The 20,822-nt window shown below is 39.0% G+C and overlaps 5 protein-coding genes across 10 annotated transcripts; 4 read left to right on the top strand and 1 right to left on the bottom strand.

The window, feature by feature from the left end:
- Window positions 1-219: 219 nt before the first annotated feature.
- LOC111433329 (CBL-interacting serine/threonine-protein kinase 12-like) lies at window positions 220-2,465 on the bottom strand. The gene has a single exon (XM_023070359.1). The coding sequence runs from the start codon at window positions 1,857-1,859 to the stop codon at window positions 453-455; it is 1,407 nt and encodes a 468-aa protein (XP_022926127.1). The 5' UTR covers window positions 1,860-2,465; the 3' UTR covers window positions 220-452.
- A 2,164-nt stretch (window positions 2,466-4,629) lies between these two features.
- Window positions 4,630-9,351, top strand: LOC111433332 (shaggy-related protein kinase eta). Of its 2 annotated transcripts, none has more exons than XM_023070361.1 (12): window positions 4,630-4,842; window positions 5,809-5,901; window positions 6,053-6,112; window positions 6,204-6,476; window positions 6,560-6,634; window positions 6,759-6,815; window positions 7,342-7,482; window positions 7,554-7,604; window positions 7,682-7,777; window positions 7,896-7,979; window positions 8,201-8,302; window positions 8,715-9,351. In XM_023070361.1, exons 1-12 carry the CDS (start codon window positions 4,828-4,830, stop codon window positions 8,805-8,807), a joined length of 1,140 nt encoding a protein of 379 aa, XP_022926129.1. In that variant the 5' UTR covers window positions 4,630-4,827; the 3' UTR covers window positions 8,808-9,351. The 2 variants fall into 2 exon arrangements, with proteins under 2 accessions (XP_022926129.1, XP_022926130.1); XM_023070362.1 differs by lacking the exon at window positions 4,630-4,842 and adding an exon at window positions 4,863-5,169.
- Window positions 9,352-9,762: 411 nt separating this feature from the next.
- LOC111433328 (probable LRR receptor-like serine/threonine-protein kinase At5g45780) lies at window positions 9,763-14,130 on the top strand. Of its 4 annotated transcripts, none has more exons than XM_023070354.1 (13): window positions 9,763-9,830; window positions 9,908-10,031; window positions 10,227-10,400; window positions 10,495-10,627; window positions 10,769-10,840; window positions 11,055-11,198; window positions 11,305-11,376; window positions 11,450-11,509; window positions 11,686-11,759; window positions 11,837-11,983; window positions 12,105-12,443; window positions 12,566-12,957; window positions 13,539-14,130. In XM_023070354.1, the coding sequence occupies exons 3-13, from the start codon at window positions 10,304-10,306 to the stop codon at window positions 13,860-13,862; spliced, it is 1,854 nt and encodes a 617-aa protein (XP_022926122.1). In that variant the 5' UTR covers window positions 9,763-9,830; window positions 9,908-10,031; window positions 10,227-10,303; the 3' UTR covers window positions 13,863-14,130. The 4 variants fall into 4 exon arrangements, with proteins under 4 accessions (XP_022926122.1, XP_022926125.1, XP_022926123.1 ...); XM_023070355.1 differs by having other exon boundaries at window positions 9,775-9,830; window positions 9,908-9,948; XM_023070357.1 differs by having other exon boundaries at window positions 9,908-10,400; window positions 13,527-13,655.
- Window positions 14,131-15,568: 1,438 nt separating this feature from the next.
- LOC111433334 lies at window positions 15,569-17,794 on the top strand. Of its 2 annotated transcripts, XM_023070367.1 has the most exons (3): window positions 15,569-15,835; window positions 15,979-16,553; window positions 17,362-17,794. In XM_023070367.1, exons 2-3 carry the CDS (start codon window positions 16,027-16,029, stop codon window positions 17,579-17,581), a joined length of 747 nt encoding a protein of 248 aa, XP_022926135.1. In that variant the 5' UTR covers window positions 15,569-15,835; window positions 15,979-16,026; the 3' UTR covers window positions 17,582-17,794. The 2 variants fall into 2 exon arrangements, with proteins under 2 accessions (XP_022926135.1, XP_022926134.1); XM_023070366.1 differs by having other exon boundaries at window positions 15,570-16,553.
- Window positions 17,795-18,629: 835 nt separating this feature from the next.
- LOC111433335 (60S ribosomal protein L11-1) lies at window positions 18,630-20,669 on the top strand. Its single transcript, XM_023070368.1, has 5 exons — window positions 18,630-18,729; window positions 18,836-18,943; window positions 19,040-19,082; window positions 19,194-19,389; window positions 20,285-20,669. Exons 1-5 carry the CDS (start codon window positions 18,727-18,729, stop codon window positions 20,478-20,480), a joined length of 546 nt encoding a protein of 181 aa, XP_022926136.1. The 5' UTR covers window positions 18,630-18,726; the 3' UTR covers window positions 20,481-20,669.
- Window positions 20,670-20,822: the final 153 nt, after the last annotated feature.

Raw genomic sequence — 20,822 nt, 5'->3', positions numbered from 1 at the left:
GTCCCAAAACCCGTCTTTGTTCGGTGATCCAATGATAGACATAAGCAAGACCCACCATTTTTTTTTTTTTTTTTTTGTTGTAATTATTAATAATTGTATTTAATTAAAGTGGGGAGAGAAAAGAATAAAAGAAGAAATAATTATTTGGGTGTTGAAATATGTGATGATTAAAAATACAGCCAAGTATTCATGTATTTTTAAATTATGTGTTCAAAACTATATACGAATTTGGAATTTTATTTTGAATTACATGCAAATATATATTAATGTTGAAGAGCACAAGGCTACCATAATAATATCCTAAGCAAGGAACTAGTGTGTATAAGCAGCTCTAATAGTCCAAGAGATTGCGTGACTTATCTCACGCACATCAATGAGAACAATTATTATTTGAGGTAGCCATGCCCTTTCTCTCTATCTGTCTGAATCAATAATATCTCTCCATGCTTGGTTCATTCAGAATCTGAAGGTATGTGTGACGGAGCACCTGCCCCCGGCTCCTCCTTCAGATTCAACAATGCCGGTTTCAATTCCTTGTTACAGAACTCTTCATACTCTGTTTTGTCGCCCCCTTTCCTCTTCACCTCCACCATCACCAGTTTCGTCGTCAACTCGAACACCTCCGCCGCAATCGTCAATGGCCCTTTCACGCCTTCCCGTGTGCCCTCTAAGCTAACCCTGCAGTCCTTCTTCCTCACGCTAAAACTCACCAATTTTGCGATATCTTCCAGCTTCGATATGATCTTCGACACTGGAGCGCTGGACACGAATCTTGCCTCCTCCCCTCCATCCTCGAACAGCCCGGAAAGATCAAATCCCGGGGAAAATGATATTATATCGAATGCATTCAAACTCGCCGGTCTTGGGAGTGACCCCATCTTTCTTCTTGTCTCAATGAACTCCGAATCCGATTCCGATTGAGATTGATCCGACAAGGAATCCACATCTTGGGTGTCGTCCTCCACGTTGCACACCTTATCATCTTCGATGTAGAATTTTATATGCTTATACCTCTTTTTGAACCATCGATTCTCCATGATTTCTGGAATTGTGAAACGGGTTTCCAGATTTGTATCCAAAAGGCGAGACAGGAGTCGAACTAGCTCCGGCGAGAACCATCTCGGACACCGGAACTCCCCCTTGTAAATCTTCTTATACATTGCCATGATGTTTTGGTCGTGGAAGGGCAAATAACCCGCCATCAGAACAAACAGAATAACCCCACATGACCAAATATCGACCTTAGCGGCCTCGTAGCCTTTGCGGGCCAATACCTCCGGAGCAACATACGCCGGTGTACCACAGAAAGTATGGAACAACCCATCTTGTCGAATTTGATCGGAGACGGCGCTTAGGCCAAAATCGGAGACCTTGAGATCTCCATTTTCATCGAGCAATAAATTCTCCGGCTTAAGGTCGCGATGATAAACACCACGCGCGTGGCAAAAGGAAACGGCGGAAATTAATTGCTGAAAATACTTTCGGGCGACCTCTTCCTTCAATCGGCCCTTGGAGACCTTCTTGAAGAGCTCGCCGCCACGGACGTATTCCATAACGAAGTAGATCTTGGTCTTGGTGGCCATAACCTCAAAAAGTTGCACAATGTTGGGATGTCGAACCCGGCGGAGGATTGAGATCTCGCGTTTGATGTGGGCGATTAGTCCGCCCTTGAGAATCTTCTCCTTATCGATGACTTTAATGGCGACACCTTCGTCGGATTTGATGTTTCGGGCATGATAGACCTTTGCAAAGGTCCCATGCCCAAGGAGCTTCCCGATCTCGTACCGCCCCAAAAGAAGAGCCGGCATGTCCTTCCTGGTGCTTTCGGACTTCTTGTCAGAGTCCGACCGATCGGCCATTGATGAAAACAGAATTGAGGGAAATGGGGAAAATGCAGCAGAGGCGGCGGGTGGGGGGAGAATTGTGGGGTTGATTGGGAGCCTAATTCTCTGCAATTAAACTATACGGGAGCAAATTTGGGATGAATTTTGCCGTATTTGGGGTTTCAGAGGAGGCGTGATTGTGAAAGATGAGCTTTATTTTTCTTCCAATTTTGGTGAGAGAGATGAAATAAAGAGAGAGAGGAGGAGAGGGCGGGTTTAAATACACCAAGGCATCGAAGGGTATATACCATTACTTTATAGCTTCCTTTGCCCTCTTCATCGCCATGTATTCCTGGAAAGTGTCACGTCCCGAGTATTATATTCTCAAAAATTCTTGGTATATAGTTAGGAATACGCCATATTTGATCTGCAAATTCAATCTCGAACATGGAGCGATCTGTTTTTGAAGACTATTACTGGATTCAATGCTAGAAATCGTTGGATTTTGGAAGGCTCAAAAGGTGCGTGCAGTTTGAGGAGAATGATTGAGAGTTTCTGTAATTAACTTTGGAGCTTCTATCTAATCTGAAACCAGCCGAATGATAGGAGTTGGGCCGAGGAAACAGTAAAACGTTATTGTGTGGCCAAGACAGGGTTTCGTTGTGGCCCACGCGTGCCCAATTTAATTCTGGTAACGCTGCTCCGCGAATTAGGTGGATCCGGCGGGGGGAAAGGATGCTAAGCCTGATGGACGGTGTGTGATTCGTTGACACGCAAGATTAGTTTGCATGCTATGTGTACGCACCTCCCCCAACCTTTTCATTACGCCAAACTGCGGTGACACGTGACCGTGAGTAGATAACAAAATGATCTTTCCACGCCTCCAGGGGACACCTATTAATATCACCCATAGTTTACAAAATAGTAAAATATCAATTATAAAAATTTTGTTCGATATACTTTTCAGAACGACTCTGCCCTTAACTTAATCATATCAATAAAATTTTTAAATGTCGAACAAATAAGTTACGAGTCAAAAGTGACTCAAGCGTCAAAAATAAAATGTATACTTTGTTTGAGGGTTCAAGAGAAAAGGTCAAGTCTCAATTAAAGAGTGATTGTTCCGAGGATTCATACGCATTAGGAAAGACTCTATGATGTACTTTGTTCGCTTTTGACTCATATTGATAATTGTTGGAAGAGAAGTCTCGTATTGGGTAATTAAGAAATGGCCATAGATTTATAAATAAGAAATACATATTCATTGGTTTGAAGTATTTTGAGGAAACAAAAAATAAAGTCACAGGACATTATTCTCAAAGTGAATAATATCATATTATTGCGAAGAATCGTGATTTGTAACCGTAATTGTTATCATACAAGCATGTTGGTAGCATTATTGACCTAACAATGTCTCCATCAAGTAGGAATGTTCTAGCAAACTCCACGCAAGCACCGACTTATATTTCTTGAATCAAGAAATTGATTGCGACAAATATAGTTTGAATTAAATAATTTATTTTTATTTTTGAAGTAAGGATGGAAGAGTACTTGAAAGACCCAACGAGGATAACCGCCCAACCACTGGTCAGCTTATTGTTGCAACAAATTAATAAGATGAATGATAGGAATGCCACATGGATATGTATATTATAAGTACATTTGACAATTTTAATGTCGCTCTTGTATTTAAATAATTAAAGTCAACAAAGTTAGGAATTATGTCGGTTATTTTGAATTTAAATCTGATGACCTTGACCTAAAACTATGACAGATGGATGCTAGTTGGCTGGATTCAAAATAAAACAATATATTTATTTACAAAGAATGCACTTTGGATAAGGAAGATATAAGGTTTCCTAAAATACATATAAAATATAAAATACCTTTAAATAGAGGAGAAGTGGAAAATTCAAGCTTTCATGGTATAAAATAATGTCTTGAACTTAAATAGGCTTTTGAACATAGCCTGTTGGGTCGAGTTGGGGTTTCGTTCTTCATGGGCCTTACCGCCCAGGGAGACGTCCAAGTGTAGATGTTGGGTGGGCCGTTGAGTGGAGGATTGTGGCCTAAATGGCGGTCTGAGCGACACGCGCAAAGGAGTAAAAGCGATGGATGGATGTGAAGAAAATAAGAAGAATAGAAGCATGATGATTATGGGCATAAAGTGCTTAAAAGGAAGGGAATTTGGATGGAATTTGAAGGGCGGCATGTGGTGAAATCTTTTATCTGATGCATGGTCAAGGCTTTCCCTTGAAATTCACAAACTTACTTTAACCCCACTGCCACCACTGCTCACTCCTAATTCCAAAATCCCCTTTCCTTCCCAACCTCACACGCTTAGGCTCTCTTTTTTCCCTTTTTCTTCCTACGCCATTTTTCTCCTATCATGTATAAACAGACCATATCTATTGGCGGTGGACTCTAGAATTGTGGTGAGTTGGGGGCGTTGGTGAGGAAGAAGGGCGAAGGGGCTGGGGTTGAAGCTGAATAATCATATTACATTTGGAGAATACAATTTAATTTAGGGAATTAATAAACAAATTATGATTAATTATGATTATTTACAGATTTTCACATGGACCCATGTATATTTATGAATAAAAGAAAAAGAAAAAGGAAAGAGAATCAGCAAAATTGATATTTTATGATGTCCACTTAGAAAGAGCAATAATTAGGACAGAAGGAGAAACACAGCAGGTGGAGAAATTATTGGAAGCTGGGGGCATTTTAGTCATATAGACGTCGGCAGCCAGTGTTCGTAATTCAGAAGGTTATTTCCGTCATTTCACAAACTCTCTCTCTCTCTGTGATACAGTGAAAAAGAAGAAGCAAAGAAGAGAGACCAAGAAGACAGAGTGCTGGAATCACATGGCCTTGTTTTTCTGTCACCTTTCTCTTTCTTCTCCCTTCTCATCACTGCAATCCCTTTCTTCCTCTTCTTTTTAATCGCCAACTCAACCAACCACTACCTTCCCTTTCCTTCCTTCTCTCCCATTCGCCTATGGCCGACGTTAAGGTACGTATCTTTTTCTTTTTTCTTCTTTAATTTCGTCTTCTTTCTTTCTTTCTTTCCTGGATTTGAATGTTGCGTTGCGAGATTAGTCGGGGAATATGTGTACGTAAGAACATTGCCTGAAGTGTTGCACCTTCCTCCCGTTTCGTCTCTTCTGTTCTCTTCTTGCGTTTTGTTACCAGCCTGGACGGTGATCTCGTTCCGCATTGTGAGAAGAGGATCGGGAATACCTTACTTATTCTTCTCTGCCTCGATCTGTGAATTAGATGATTCTGTTTCTGAAGAGTTTCTTGGCTGTATTTGTTTCAATTTCTGTACAGTTTCTGAGAGGTTCTGATTATCTGTAATTTTTAGCTCTTCATCTCTCTCCAGTACTCGAGATTTTATTATTTAATTTCTGTGGCCATCTTTTTGGGTTTAACTTAGCTGATGCATCTATGTTAACTCCATCGATTAAACTTATACATATATTTATTTATTTATTTATGCTACGTGAACTAATTTAATTTATGGATCGCACTTGTTACCCTTTGTTTGATATTTGATTAATCTTAAATAACTTGCTTGAGCTATATAGCTCAAGCCTATCTGAAATTATTTTCTAATTATTCTTTAGTGAAGATTGTCCTCCACAGGTCCATGCATTTCAGTTCTTATTTTATTTGGTTTCAGCAACTTCTTTCCTTCGATTTCTTTTCCTACCCCCCTCTCTTTTTGGCACTTATTAGGGATCTCTGTTTGTTGGTCTTTCCATTCTTTGTTCTTCTATTCATTTAAAAAAGAAAAAAAATCTCTTGCTGTGGATGTTAGGGCTTCTTTCTGATAGTTGTTTATTAGTGAGTTAAACGTAGTTTCTATTCTAACATTGGTTATCTTTTACGTGATCCCTCCACTCTAAACAACCAACGTTTCAGTTTCAATTTTCCAATCGATTCCTTCCAACCTCGTAACGCAATATATGCTTTGCAGGAAATGTCAGCCCCTGTCATTGATGGAAATGACCCAGTTACTGGTCACATAATATCAACGACTATTGGAGGCAAGAATGGGGAGCCCAAACAGGTTAACATTCACGTCAATCCCGTTCCTCTTACATTCTATTTTCCTCATGTGTGTGCTATAAAACATAGAGACTTGGAGATTTCATGTTGTTGGCCAGTATTTATGTTTCTACACAAACTTATGATACTTTTGTTTTTTCTTGGTTCTGTAGACCATAAGTTACATGGCAGAACGTGTTGTTGGAACTGGATCATTTGGTATTGTTTTCAAGGTATTCTAAATGTTACTCCTCTAGCACTTCGATTCTTTTGATATTGTCTTTGATCAAGTAATGTATGATACATACATGTGCTCTTTGTCAGGCCAAATGCTTGGAAACGGGTGAAAATGTGGCTATAAAGAAGGTTTTGCAGGACAGAAGATATAAGAACCGTGAACTCCAGTTAATGCGTGTGATGGATCATCCAAATGTCATTTCCTTAAAGCATTGTTTCTTTTCCACTACTACAAAAGACGAGCTTTTTCTCAACTTGGTTATGGAATATGTTCCCGAAACCATGTTTCGGGTATTGAAGCATTACAGTAATGCAAATCAAAGGATGCCAATCATCTATGTCAAATCATACATGTACCAGGTATAGATAATTCTCCTGTATAATTTCAACTTTTTTGATCAACACACTTTTCTTTTCTCATGTCATCTGTTGTTTTTTTCCAGGTTTTTAGGGGCCTGGCCTATATCCACTCGGTTCCTGGAGTTTGCCACCGAGATTTGAAGCCTCAAAATATTTTGGTATTGTTCTTTGATGGTTTGAAAGTGGATATGGAAGTTGAAATGATTTTTTGTTGAAAACAACAGTTTGTAGAGGCCTATCCTTGTGTTTGATGATTGCCTAATGCCTGTTTGCTTTCTGCAGGTGGATCCCCTTACTCACCAAGTTAAAATATGCGATTTTGGAAGCGCTAAAATGCTTGTACGTTGATAAATTTTCAATATCTTGTTTCTTTCACTTATTTTGTTTTTGACACTTCCAGCGTGTATATTGAAACTTGCTATTTACTTCGTTAGTTTAAATTTCCTATTTTCCTTTAGAAAGCATATTTGCTGTTGTCATTTAAGATTCAAGACTCCCTTGTTACATTGGACGTTGCACTTACAAATCTTGCAAGGTTTTTCCATGCTTATAAGTGAGAACTCCAAACAAACATACCAGGACCAATTGGAGTAATCTCTCGGGTGTGTGGGGGTGTATGTTTCCTGTCCATATGTGACTTTTGCTTATCATAAGAGTTCACCAATTCTTTGGATTGGGGCATTGGCTTCCAAAACTTGTTTCTTAGATAGACAGTAGACAATCACTTTTATAAATGTTTCCAGCGGTCTATTTGATTAACAAAACCAGCAGTGAATCACCATGGTTAAGTAGCAAATGCTATATTTTCTTTGGCCCCTTTTCTGCGTTGAGTCTTATTCTGTGTACTCTTATCCGTGTGCTCCAGATGAAAGGTGAAGCCAACGTTTCATACATATGTTCGCGCTTCTATAGGGCACCAGAACTCATCTTTGGAGCTACAGAGTACACAACCTCCATAGATATTTGGTCTGCTGGTTGTGTCCTTGCAGAGCTGCTTTTGGGACAGGTAAGCATTTTCTACATTTCTTTGACTTGAACTTTATCATAACCAGTTTAATGATATTTATGTTTCTGTAGCCTTTGTTTCCTGGAGAAAATGCAGTGGACCAACTCGTAGAGATCATAAAGGTACTATTGATATTATTAGTTCATTACCATTTCCAAATTGTGTACAACTTACCTACTTTGCGATGGTTATCTTTTAGGTTCTTGGTACACCAACTCGTGAAGAAATTCGATGTATGAATCCAAGTTATACAGACTATAGGTTTCCACAGATAAAAGCTCACCCATGGCACAAGGTTAGTAACAAGTTCAAGATGATCCTGGGGCCTCTTATCCCCCATGATCTTGTTACTTTTGAGCTTTTTCTACGGGAAGTTGAGCTTTTTCTCTTACATGCTTTATGTTATTGATCAGGTTTTCCACAAACGGATGCCTCCCGAGGCGATAGATCTGGCTTCTCGATTGCTTCAGTATTCGCCCAGTCTTCGCTGCACCGCAGTAAGTTCAATATGCTCCAGTGTCTATCTATATAGCTATGTTTGTGCACTTCTTTTGAACAGTCGGGCCTTTCCATGCTAGAACTTAATCTTTGTTGATTCTTGACCGAATGTAAAAGTAGTTCATTTTTTGTCCTAGTGTATTAACTACTCATTTATTTGGCCTTCTCTGCAACTATGGTTTATTTTGCACTTCTTGAGAGTATCTCTTTCTCCATGCAGCTGGAAGCTTGCACACATCCTTTCTTTGCCGAACTTCGAGAACCCAATGCCCGCCTCCCAAATGGTCGACCATTTCCACCCCTCTTTAACTTCAAACAAGAGGTCTGTTTACTATCTCACGATCTTTCTATGAAAATTTCCTATTCTATTTTCTTGAATTGTATACAACTGTGATTTAGGCATTTTATTGCATATCTTTTGAGCATCAAAGGCATATAGTTCTATTTGCGATTAAGAAAAACATTCTAAATGGTTCCGTTGTGCCTGTTTTAGGGAGTAGATGAAGGTCCATATTGAATTCAACTGCATCGTGCTATGCATCTGCATTGATAACGATTGAAAATAACTGAAATTATGCTATTCCAATCAATAAATTGTTGTGGATGACTCGCAGTTTACTAGGTTTCTCGTCCATTACTATTTTATTTCCATTAAAAAGGTGATTTTCTTTTATAAGAAATCAACTTTCATTGAGATAGATAAAAGGTGATGATAATTGAGATTTCTGTTGCAGCTGTCGGGGGCTTCTCCAGAGCTCGTCAACAAGTTGATACCTGATCAAGTGAAACGACAAATGGGTCTTAATTTGCATCTAGCAGTGTCGTAAATATAGGCGTATGTGCAGTTGGATTCTTCTTGTTCATGCGTGGTGCAAAGCCTACTGACCAACTCTAAGTTCAACTCCGGCTGTATTAAACTGGGGCCATTTACATCACTATACTCTGAGACTTGCAGGTCGGGGGGGACTATTTACCAACTCTTCCTCGAAATGTTGCCTTGTTCAGTCCAGCCAAATTCCACCCATCCCTCAATCTTAGTTCCGATGATACCTCAAGTTGTTGTATATGTTTGGTAGTATATTGAAGGAAGCCAGAGTTTGACTTAGCAGAAAGCTGCTAGAAGAGGGATAGTAGTAGAGGCCAAATTGTGTATCTTTAGTTAGGAAGAAGCGGGTATCTAATTCTATATGTGGCTGAAGAAAAGCAGGGTTAAAATCTAGTTGGTTATTGAGTTTTGTTCCCAGTTCCAGGGTGGTTTCAACATGGCTGACTTTAAATTGCAAAAACCTGTAGTTATTATTGTGTTCTAAGAATCTCTCTTCCCTTCTTTAAATTAAACACGAATCTATTTGTTCTTCACATATTCATTTCTTCCTGTTTCTGCTCTCAATCACGGAGAGAAAAAGCCTTGTTCTTTACGTTTCTCAATGGAAAATTTCTGAATTATGCGTAGTAAATTATTAGCCAACTCGTTAGATTAATATACGAGAAGTTGTCGCTTTGAACTTTGAAGTAGAGTAATTGTTTATTTTGGACATGGTAACATTGGGGGGCTGGTGGCCACTGTCCCTGTCATTGCCCTCTCGAGCTCCTTGGAGCTGCCCCTGCTGCTACTGCTACGCCAACATAGACATGGAAAAACGACGAAATTTCAATATCGAGAGAATAAAAAGAAAAAGAAAAAAAAAGGGGGGGTGGTGAACTGGCCATTATCTCCGAGAATTGCGTCAAATTCTAAAAGCCGGAATCATTAATGTTGGCGCCACTGGGGCGCAGAGAGACATCGAGCTCTGAAAATTTTATATTCGAGGTTCCCCACTTCCAGTAATGACGATTACATTTCTAAACTGGTATAATCAAAGCTTTTGATTTTCTGTTCATTAATGTCAGAAATCCAACGGCTCATTATTGCCTTACTCATCTGCAGTTCACAGCGAAGATGGAGAAATTACGGTCTTTCACTATCAGGTTTGTTGTTCAATGTGTTTGGCAGGGCAGGGGACAATCTCAGCCATTAAATTACTCCCATCTCGAGATTTCCTGGTCTTGCGGTTCATTTTCTTAATCCACTACTTTTTGTCTTTTTCTCTCCGCTTTTTGTACCAGAAATCTAGTTTGTTTTTCAACGCACTATAGCTAGTAGAAATTCTAGAATCAAGATTTTTCAAGCTTGTCATTATTTGCAATTAGATATGGACTCTATACTTTATCACCCGAAAAATTCAATCAAACCTATTATCCTGCAGTTTACCCTACCAAAAGTAGTGGGTTCTAGCTTTTTTCACTTGGGGAACTCTCGCTTTCGTTTCCCCCCCGCTTGGTAATGGAAGTTGTCAAAGTGGTTCTATTGCTGTTCATCCTCATCTGGGTCGTCTCTGCCTCAGACAGTCATTTGTCTCCGAAAGGAGTAAACTATGAAGGTCTGGCCATGGCCATTTTATGAATACCCATTTGATGTTACTCCAAATTGGTTGAATGTTTGTGTCTGCATCTCTGATTTCTTGCACTGTTCAGTGGCGGCGTTGATGTCGGTGAAGAGTTGGATACGGGACGAGCGGAGAGTGATGCAAGGATGGGACATAAATTCGGTTGATCCATGCACCTGGAATATGGTTGCTTGCTCTGTTGAGGGCTTTGTGATTTCTCTGTAAGCTTCTTCATTTTGTCTTAAACCTGGTTTTCTATCTCCTTTCTTCTTTTTTTTCTCTTGATTTGAATATATTTTGTAGGAATAAATGTCAGATAAAGCTCAAATACGTTACTAATTATTGTTGTTGCTGCTATATAGTGAGATGTCAAATATGGGCTTATCTGGAACGCTTTCCCCTAGCATTGGGAACCTGAGTTATCTTCGGACAATGTGAGCAGTGAGCCTCCCTCTCCCTTCATTGTCTCGAAATCATTTGTTAGACGTTTATAACTATTGTTTTCTGAAGTGAAAATTCAGTGGTTGTTCTTACTCATCTTTTCTTGTCCCATTACTTGGATAGCCTAATGTTGGAATGTTTCTCATTCAAGGTTTATCTCACTTCTTTGAAAGTTCTTTTTCATGTATTCTATATAAATAATCGCAGGTTCTTGCAAAATAATGAACTATCTGGTCCAATCCCAGATGATATAGGAGAACTTTCAGAGCTTCAGACTCTTGACCTTTCTAACAACCAGTTTGTAGGCGGCATTCCAAGTTCTTTGGGGTCTCTCACTCATTTAAATTACTTGTAAGTATGACTTGATATGCAAAGATTTTTCTTTCTTTCATTCTCTTCTACTTTCTAATTATTGATTCTATTGTTGTCATGTAACCTTTGCCTGCCAAGTTTTCAGGAAGCTCAGCAGTAACAAGTTAAGTGGACCAATTCCGGAATCTGTTGCAAATATTTCAGGCCTTTCCTTCTTGTAAGTATTATTCTATTGCAATTCCTTGTGTTTTGCTGAGTTCACAGAAGTGACCAGATGGTTTGCTCGCTAGGGATCTATCGAATAATAATCTCAGCGGCCCAACTCCAAGAATACTTGCCAAAGAGTACAGGTGAGACTTCATGTCGAGTTAACTTGTCAGAAAACTTGATATCATTCCAAATTCCATCGGTTACTTATGAAGATCAGAATTAGCCTATATCTGAGAATGGTTTGTAAAGAGAGGGAATTATGTTTTCCTCCAATGCCATTTACCACCTTTTGACAGTGCTTGCCTTGTTTCTGTAGTGTTGCAGGGAATAGCTTCCTTTGTGCATCTTCATCGTCTAAAGTTTGTGGAGTAGTTTCAAAACCAGTTAATGGTAATACTATATTCTCCCTGGTCGTTGTATCTTGAATGTCAATGGTATAAAACTCATGAATAGCTGTTATCGTTCAGAAACTGGTTCGCCTCAGAAAGATAATGGCCGACATCACTTGATCCTTTCCATAGCTCTAATTGTCAGTTTCACATTTGTGGTTTCTGTTGTGTTACTTGTTGGCTGGGTGCATTGTTATAGATCTCATCTTGTCTTCACGTCCTACGGTACTTTCTGAACTTTGGGATGAACCGATGCCCTTGTACTTTTTTCTTCTTTGTTCTCTCTTATAGCTAGAGTATAATGATTGACTCTGCTGCACTTCATTATGATGGTTCATATCTGCAGTGCAGCAAGATTATGAATTTGATATAGGTCATCTGAAAAGGTTTACATTCCGTGAACTACAAAAGGCAACATGTAATTTTAGTCCCCAAAACATCCTGGGACAGGGTGGTTTTGGAGTAGTTTATAAAGGTTATCTTCCAAATGGGACATATGTTGCTGTCAAGAGACTGAGAGATCCAAATTATACTGGAGAAGTGCAGTTTCAAACAGAAGTTGAAATGATTGGCTTAGCCGTGCACCGCAACCTCTTGCGTTTGTATGGCTTTTGTATGACGCCAGATGAGAGATTGCTCGTTTATCCATATATGCCAAATGGAAGCGTTGCTGACCGCCTGAGAGGTTTGTTTTAACAAATGACGATGACATATGTATAATCTGCTTTGGACAAACTAGATTGAATAGTGCTTCTCTATTTGTATTTACTGCTATATTTTGGTTGTTTATATGCCATCCACTTTCAGATGCAGGCCAGGAGAAGCCAACATTGAATTGGAACAGAAGATTGTGTATTGCCCTTGGTGCAGCTCGTGGGCTTGTATACTTGCATGAGCAGTGCAACCCAAAAATTATTCACCGGGATGTGAAAGCTGCAAATATTCTTCTAGATGAAAGCTTTGAAGCGGTGGTGGGGGATTTTGGTCTGGCAAAGATGTTAGATAGGAGAGATTCACATGTTACTACTGCTGTTAGGGGCACTGTGGGACATATTGCCCCGGAATATCTTTCAACTGGACAATCTTCAGAAAAGACTGATGTTTTTGGATTTGGCATATTGGTTCTGGAACTCTTAACAGGCCAAAAAGCACTAGATGCTGGCAATGGCCAAGTTCGAAAGGGAATGATCCTCGAATGGGTACGTAGGGTCTCTCCTGTTATGAGTTGTTTGCTTATCTGTAACAACCTAGGCCCACTGCTTGCAGATATTGTCTTCTTTGGACTTTCCCTCAAGGTTTTTAAAATGCGTATGTTAGGGAGGAGTTTCCACACCCTCGTAAGAATCCTTCATTCTTCTCCCCAATTGATTTGGGATCCCACAATCCACCTCCCTTCAGGGCTCAGTGTCTTCGCTAGCACTCGTTCCTCTTCTCCAATCGATGTGGGACCCCCAAATCCACCCCCTTCGATGCCAGTGTCCTTGTTGGTATACAGCTTGGTGTCTAGCTCTAATACCATTTGTAATAGCCTAAGCTCACTGTTAGCAAATATTGTCTTCTTTGGGCTTTCTCTGTCGGGCTTCCCCTCAAGGTTTTTAAAACGCGTCTCCTAGGAAGAGGTTTCCACACTCTTATAAAAATGTTTCGTTCTTCTCTCCAATCGACGTGCGATCTCACATTAAACAAAGATAAACACATGCTTTTATAATTTCATTAAGAGTCTTCATTTTTAATCTCAACTTCATAATGATATCTGACAAAAAAAAAGTGAAATGAGCAGGTTAGAACATTACATGAGGAGAAGAGGCTAGATGTGCTGGTGGACAGGGATCTAAAAGGGTGTTATGATGCAATGGAGCTGGAAAAAGCCGTAGAGTTGGCTCTGCAGTGTACTCAGTCACATCCACAACTCAGACCGAAGATGTCCGAGATCTTGAAGGTTGTAGAAGGTCTGGTTGGACAGTCGAGTCAAATGGAGGAATCACCAGGTGGAGCAGGAAGTGTTTATGAGAATAGAGCTCACAGTTTCTCCAGAAAGTACTGTGATATTCATGAAGAGTCTTCATTTGTCATCGAAGCCATGGAGCTTTCAGGACCCCGTTGAAAGCAAATAGTTTATCAAAACATAATCAGTTTTGCATCTCACAAGAGATGGAAAGCATTTACGTCCATAATCCGTTTCACCAAATCCAGAAAGCCAACGGCGGACCCTCGTGATGACTGATGTTATCTGCCACTGAATTTATTTTGTATTGTAGGATTCGTGAAAGAAAAAAACATTCAGTCAAATGGTGAAGTGAAACGATAAAGAGGTACGCTTCTTCTCTCCCATCGATGTGGGATCTCACAATCCACCTGTCCTCGCTGGCACACTACTCGGTATCTAACTCTAATACTAATTTTGAGGTTTGAGATTCTTTCGAGGACAAAACAAAGTAGGAAGGGGAACCGTGATGATGTAGTTGAAGAAGAAGGCTTTATCCAAGCATGGCTGTAAATCATGTTTGAGAAGAAGATTGTTTCATCTCTTCCCTTAAGGAAGCAAAATAAAACATGGGATTAGCCTAATTCCTCCTTTCATTGCCTGCCATTAGTTTTGTTATTTGGAAGTCACGCTGTCTTTTGACTTGTGACAACTCTAATTCTCCACTTCCCTTCTTAATCATTTTGGTTCTTTTGCATTCAACTCTCCTCTTATTGGAGCTTCCTCTAATAATTAGGCATAATGCATATGTGAGTCGAAAGATGAGCATTAAACTCGGTCCTACCTTCATCTTTTAATTTCATATTATTATTCCAATCGACACACATTTAGGGACAGAGAGATTCAAATCTTTAACATCTTAATTATAACTACCAAAAAGAAGGATATTTATGACCCAAAAAAGTAACAAATATACGGTGGAACAAACTTATATTAATTGAATTGTATCCCCAGAGAATCTGTGCAATAGGCTTTTAAATTTGTTTGTGGATGATGAGGTAAGTAGAAGGGTATGTTGAGTGCTAGGTGGGGGAAAGAGACATGGGCAAGGATTTAACAGATGGAGATGGCCTTTTTGTCACAGAGAAAAGAATTAAATGTAAGGAAGGGGAAGACCAAAGAAAAAAAAATGTATATAAAAGTGAGATAAAAGGGTTCCAATTGGTGCAGGTAGCACAAAGTTTTGTGTATAGATAAAGCAAGTGCCCAACTTGTGTTCTTTTTTCCAGATTATCTTCAACTTTTTAAATTCAACTAATGTTGGAAGTTGTCCAAATTGAATATGGTAATCTCTCTTTGTTTATTCCAATGCCTTCTGTAACTAAAACAAGTTGAAAGTGTCAAATCAAAGCTTTGGAATTTAAATAATGATTCATAGTTTGTTCTTTGATTGATTTCTTTACCTTATCTGGGCAGGCTGCCCAGAATATTGTATATGCCCTCTCATACTCTTTTTTTGCCTTTTTTGTTCTTGGTGATGGTAAAGTATTGTGCTTTAATGTGTTAAGCTTTGATAAATAACATGGTTTTCAAGACCCATAAAAGATTAATGTCAGAATATTACATTACAAAAAGAAAAGAGAAAAGAAGGAAGAATTTGAATATAATATTGTTAGAGAACGTCTTCTTTACTTGATCTTCAATTGTACCAATTACTTTTTGGTTCATTGCATGAAAAGAATTAAAATTTGACTTACTTAGAATGCATCCAACTGGGACATGGAGGAGCTGAGAGACATGAATAACGACAAGGCGTGGAGTGAAGTCCGAGGACAAATTGAAGCTTAACAAATAAAAATGTTGGATATATTTTTTTTTTTTTCCTTTTGTTTTAACCCAAATTGTCGCGTATTCAACTTCCCTCGGTTGCACACTTTTCCCCTCGGAATATTGATTTTTTCTTCTTTAGTTTTTTAAGGTCACATCGAGAGATCAGTGCCGGAAAGAGATAGAGAGAGAGGGAAGGGGAAATAGGGTCTTTCAGCTGTGGAGGAATCCAATTGGAGACGACCCAGATGGCCAGAGCTCTTATTTTGTTCATTTTCAATTCTTGAAGTAAACGCTTTCCCCTGAAGAAATTTCTGCATTTAAAAGTAAACTCTCCACTCTCCTCAGCAACAAGGCCTTCATATCTTTCTTCCTTTACATGATTGATTACCCACTTGGATTTTCGAATGCATTTTTCATTATGGATCGATTGTGTTGAGTTATTAGTTTTGAGAACGAAGTATTTCAGAACAACTTCTGCGGGTAACTGGGTTTCGGGGGAAAACCCTTTTGTTAGATGGATCGAGAAGAAACAGAGGGTCCTAAACCCATTGTTGATTTGGTTAATAGCGATAGGATCGAGGCCACCATTGTGGTAATCCCAGAAGGCGCCGCCTCTGCTGGCGGCACGCCGGGGACTGAACTTGTTAATCGAGAGACAAGAGAGGGTTCGAATATGAACCCATCAGAAACTGTAGTGGTTATTGATTCAGATAGAACAGCATGTGGGGTTGAAGATGGAGAATCGATTGAGAAGAAGAATGGAATGGGGTTGAGGAAGGATTTTGAAAAGAGGAATGTAAAATCGAATAAGGAGAATCCGGTGTTGATAAATGTAAGGCAAAAAGGGGGTAAAGGGTTTAATGAAGAGTGGAATGGAGAAAGGGTGTGTAGGATCTGCCATTTGGCTTCCGACCAAGCTTCAGGGGCTAAGACTGGGACCAGTACTTCAGAATTGATTCAACTTGGCTGTGACTGCAAAGATGAGCTGGGAATTACGCATACTCACTGTGCTGAGGCATGGTTCAAGCTCAAAGGAAACAGGTTCTTCTCTCTCTCTCTCTCTCTCTCTCTCTCTTCTGGTTTAATGCCTTTTGCTTTGAGGAGATTAAATTGCTATGAACACGAGAAAAAACTTGGTCTACCCTTGAATTTGTCTCATACTATCAATTTAAAGCCATCGCTGCTAATACCTACTTGGTTGTTCTACCCGTGAGGGTTTCCAATTCAGTTGTTCGTTGTAGCCTTGACGAACTTTAACTGGTTTTTTGGGTAGTATCCACTGTTGATAAATTGATTGTTGATTGTGAGAGAGGAACGAGTGTGAGCAAGATATGGAGCCCCAAAGGGAGTGGACACCGGATAGTGTGTCAGAGAGAACGCTGGTACCGAAAAGGGTGGATTTTGAGATTTCACATCGATCAGAGAGAAGAATGAGTCGCTGGACCCGGTGAATTGTGATATCCCACATCAGTTGGAGAGGAACGAGGGTCAACGAGGATGCTATGCCTCGAAGGGGGAGTGAATTGTGAGATCCCACCGGAAACAAAACATTTTTTATAAGTGTGTGTAAAACTCCGTTGGTCCAAAACTTAAAACTTCGGTTGTCCAGGCGTTCCTTCAACCTCTTAAGTTGAATACTAACTGTTGAGTTGAGAATGATATTTTATGGCTGATTGTGTTTGTGATACATTCAAGGATACGTTCCTGTTTCAGAGCTTTCGGCATTTCAGTTCAAAGTGCCAAAACTACGGCATGCCGATTAGAAACTCCTGCTTTTAAACTACATTGTCTTTCATATTGTGAAATGAGCTGATGGTTATCTAATCACAATGCTTATTGCTCGGCACAGAATGTGCGAAATTTGTGGCGAGACCGCGAAGAACGTCGAAGGAGTCGGGGACAACCGATTTATGGAAGAGTGGAACGAGGGAAGATCAGTAGATAGCAATGGAAACATATCAAACAGGGGTGGGAGATGTTGGAGGGGACAGCCATTCTGTAACTTCTTGATGGCATGTCTGGTAATAGCTTTTGTTCTTCCATGGTTTTTTCGTATAAACATTTTCTAGCAAGTGTCGAATAATACAAATGATTGTTCTTTTCCATTTTAACTTTGGTTGAATGCTGCTGGTTAAACCCTGTAAATCTTACCATCTTCCTAAACCCATGAATTTGTGGCTGTTTCTTGTTGCTTATGCACTGCAGTTTCTGCTGCTTCTGCCTCATGAATTGTTCCAATGTTTATCGTTCATTCGTTTATCACAGTTTGTATTTTGGTTGCATCGTTTTTCTTCTGAATTTTGTTGTTAGTAAAGCTTTGGTTAATGATCCTTCATACGAATGTATGCACTTTTAAATCCATACTTAACTGATAGATGCAGACAGATTTTTGCCATTAGATGTACCATTTCACGTGTAATGAAAACGAACATGACATTAGTAGTTTGCTACTATAACTGTATGAGTCTATAAGATATTTGTGAGATATCACATTGACAGGAGGAGAACGAACATTGTTTACAAAGATGTGTAAATCTCTCTCTAGCAGACATGTTTTAAAATCGTGCTATTGTGTAACAAGTCAAAATAGACAATATTTGCTACCGGTAAGCTTGAGCTGTTACTTTTCAAACTTTTTTTTTTTTTTTTTAATGTTTGACCAACCTGAAAAGTTTGAATTTTTCCAAATGAAAATATGGTTCAACAAAACTTGGTTTGGTCATACCGTCATTTTCAATTTCATGAACTTCTTGACTCATTTTAATAATACAATTAAACTTTCAAATTTTCATTAACGGTTGACAACGATATGTAACGAGCTAAAGTTCTAACAAACACGCTTTAAAACGGTGAACCTGACGACGATACGTAACGAGCCAAAGATGACAATATCTATTAAAGATAGGTTTGGGCTGTGACAGATGCCATTTTAAAATCGTGAGACTAACAAAATTGTGTAAAAGATAAGTAAAGAGGGAAAAAAAATTATATGAATGGTTTTAAATGGGTTGTTTTTCAATTTATGATGGTTTTTCCTTTTTAATATGTGTTTTTTTTTTTTTTACCAATTTGACCCTAAACTATGAGGGGGCAGTTTCGTCAATTGATCGTCTAAGAGAGAGTATTAATAGCTTTAAAACCCTAACCTTTACCCTTCCCGCACTTGTTCCCCTCCGGAGCTTCGTTTTCTGCTCTGAACTGCGATACGGCAAAAATGGTACCTCCACCTCTTTCGTTTGATTTTGGTTTGGATTCAAGCATCCAATACGTTTTTGCGTGTTTAGATTTCTAATTTAGTTTGACTGTACAACATTGCATTTCAGGCGTCGGAGAAGAAACTATCTAATCCTATGCGCGATATCAAAGTCCAAAAACTCGTTCTCAACATCTCTGTTGGTGAAAGTGGTGATCGTCTTACCAGAGCCGCAAAGGTTTCTTTACCGTCTGTTACTTGTCCCTTCGGTTCTTTCTGTATAATTTCTGTAAAATCTTAACAATGATTATGGTATTTCTTTTTTGTACTTTAGGTGCTCGAACAGCTCAGTGGCCAATCTCCAGTCTTTTCCAAGGGTATAATTACCTTTTCCTTTTAGTCAATATTATGATTTCACGTTTCTATCTTCTTCATTCATTTCCTGAAATTTGTGGGCATGTCTTGCGGGAATGTTGTGATTGAAATAGCTCGGTATACCGTTCGATCGTTTGGGATCAGGCGTAACGAAAAGATCGCGTGTTACGTGACCGTGAGGGGTGAGAAAGCAATGCAGCTTCTTGAGAGTGGTTTGAAGGTTAAGGAGTATGAGCTATTGCGCCGGAACTTTAGCGATACTGGTTGCTTTGGTTTCGGAATTCAGGAGCATATTGATCTCGGAATTAAGTGAGTTGTCTAACATTTCTCTTGTATTTTTCAGTGATTTTTTTCTCACCATCTTGTTATTGTTTATTTTTCCTGTAACGGTTTTGTTTGTTGATGATGCTGATTAATATAGACTTTGTACAAATCAGGATTTCGGCTTATAATATGCAAGTGTGCTCATAGGACCTTCGTGAAATACTTAAGAAGAAGAGAGGGAATTGAGGAATTTTAATTTTAGAACTATAATAACTTAGTTCCGCCAGTTGGCTTATAATAATCATACTTTGCATTTGTGATTGGATTTGCTTCGTTGTCTGACCCGTAGTTGGATTCAGAACATGGGTTCTTCAACTGTTGTGCGCACAAAAATTATTGTGACAGACTAATCCAAGTCATACACACCTGTTCTATGCTGGGATTTATATAACTAAGATAGAAACTTTCATTCATATAAAGCATAGATTGTGTAAGCTTTGGAAAGAGATACGAACTAAATGCAAACGTACTTGAGGCTGTTGGATAATGATGTTGTAGGATCTCAAATTATCTGCGAAGTGATGTCCAACATATATTTCAGTGTCTTATTTATATCGATCTTGAACCGAAACCAAAGAGAATATTCACCTTTAGTCCAACTTTACAAATGCTCAACTTTCATTTCTCGAGGCTTTAACTATTTTGAGTTCATCACTGACTTACGTACATTGTCTTCAAATAACTTTCTGGTATATCATGTGTATCTCAATGCCACATTTTTTATTCTCGGAGTAATTTTTTATGCAAGAAAAGGTTGGTGGTGCAAATGCTGGCACCTACGAGTTTTGTTACGATGAAAATATTATTGTAAAACAGTTTAAACTGACAAGTAATTTAGCTTTTCTTGTTCTAAACTCCTCTTTTTCAAACTTTGCTACAGGTATGATCCTTCTACGGGTATTTATGGTATGGACTTCTATGTTGTTCTGGAACGACCAGGTTACCGTGTAGGTCGTCGCCGTAGATGCAAATCAAGTGTTGGAATTCAGCATAGAGTCACTAAAGAGGATGCCATGAAGTGGTTCCAAGTCAAATATGAAGGAGTTATTCTGAACAAGTCTCAAAATATATCCTAGAAAAGGTTCTCTACTATCTTTGATGGCATGTTCAAATTTTGGCAATGTGTTTACTACTTCAAGATTTGTCTGTCAGAGCTATTTCTTTTTTAAGGAGAGTTTAAGCATTTCTTATTCTATAGTGTACTTTGTTTTAACTCCGTATACAATTTTTTTGGTTGATAGAGTGGCAATTGTTTTGTTATGAAACCATAGCACGTAAGCATAACTTCCAAGACTAGCTGGCTTTTAGTAGAAGTGTTTCGTTCTCCAAACTAACATCAAACCTCTAGATAAAAAGTTCTCTTTTAACTTCTCACCCCAATTAGAATTCCGTAAACCTCCCTACTTTTTTTTTCTCTC

The sequence above is a fragment of the Cucurbita moschata genome, unplaced genomic scaffold (genome assembly GCF_002738365.1).
Source record: "Cucurbita moschata cultivar Rifu unplaced genomic scaffold, Cmos_1.0 Cmo_Scf00041, whole genome shotgun sequence".
In the NCBI taxonomy this organism is placed as follows: Eukaryota; Viridiplantae; Streptophyta; class Magnoliopsida; order Cucurbitales; family Cucurbitaceae; genus Cucurbita; species Cucurbita moschata.
The sequence above is the reverse complement of the archived record's forward strand: the minus strand, read 5'-3'. Positions and strand labels throughout refer to the sequence as shown.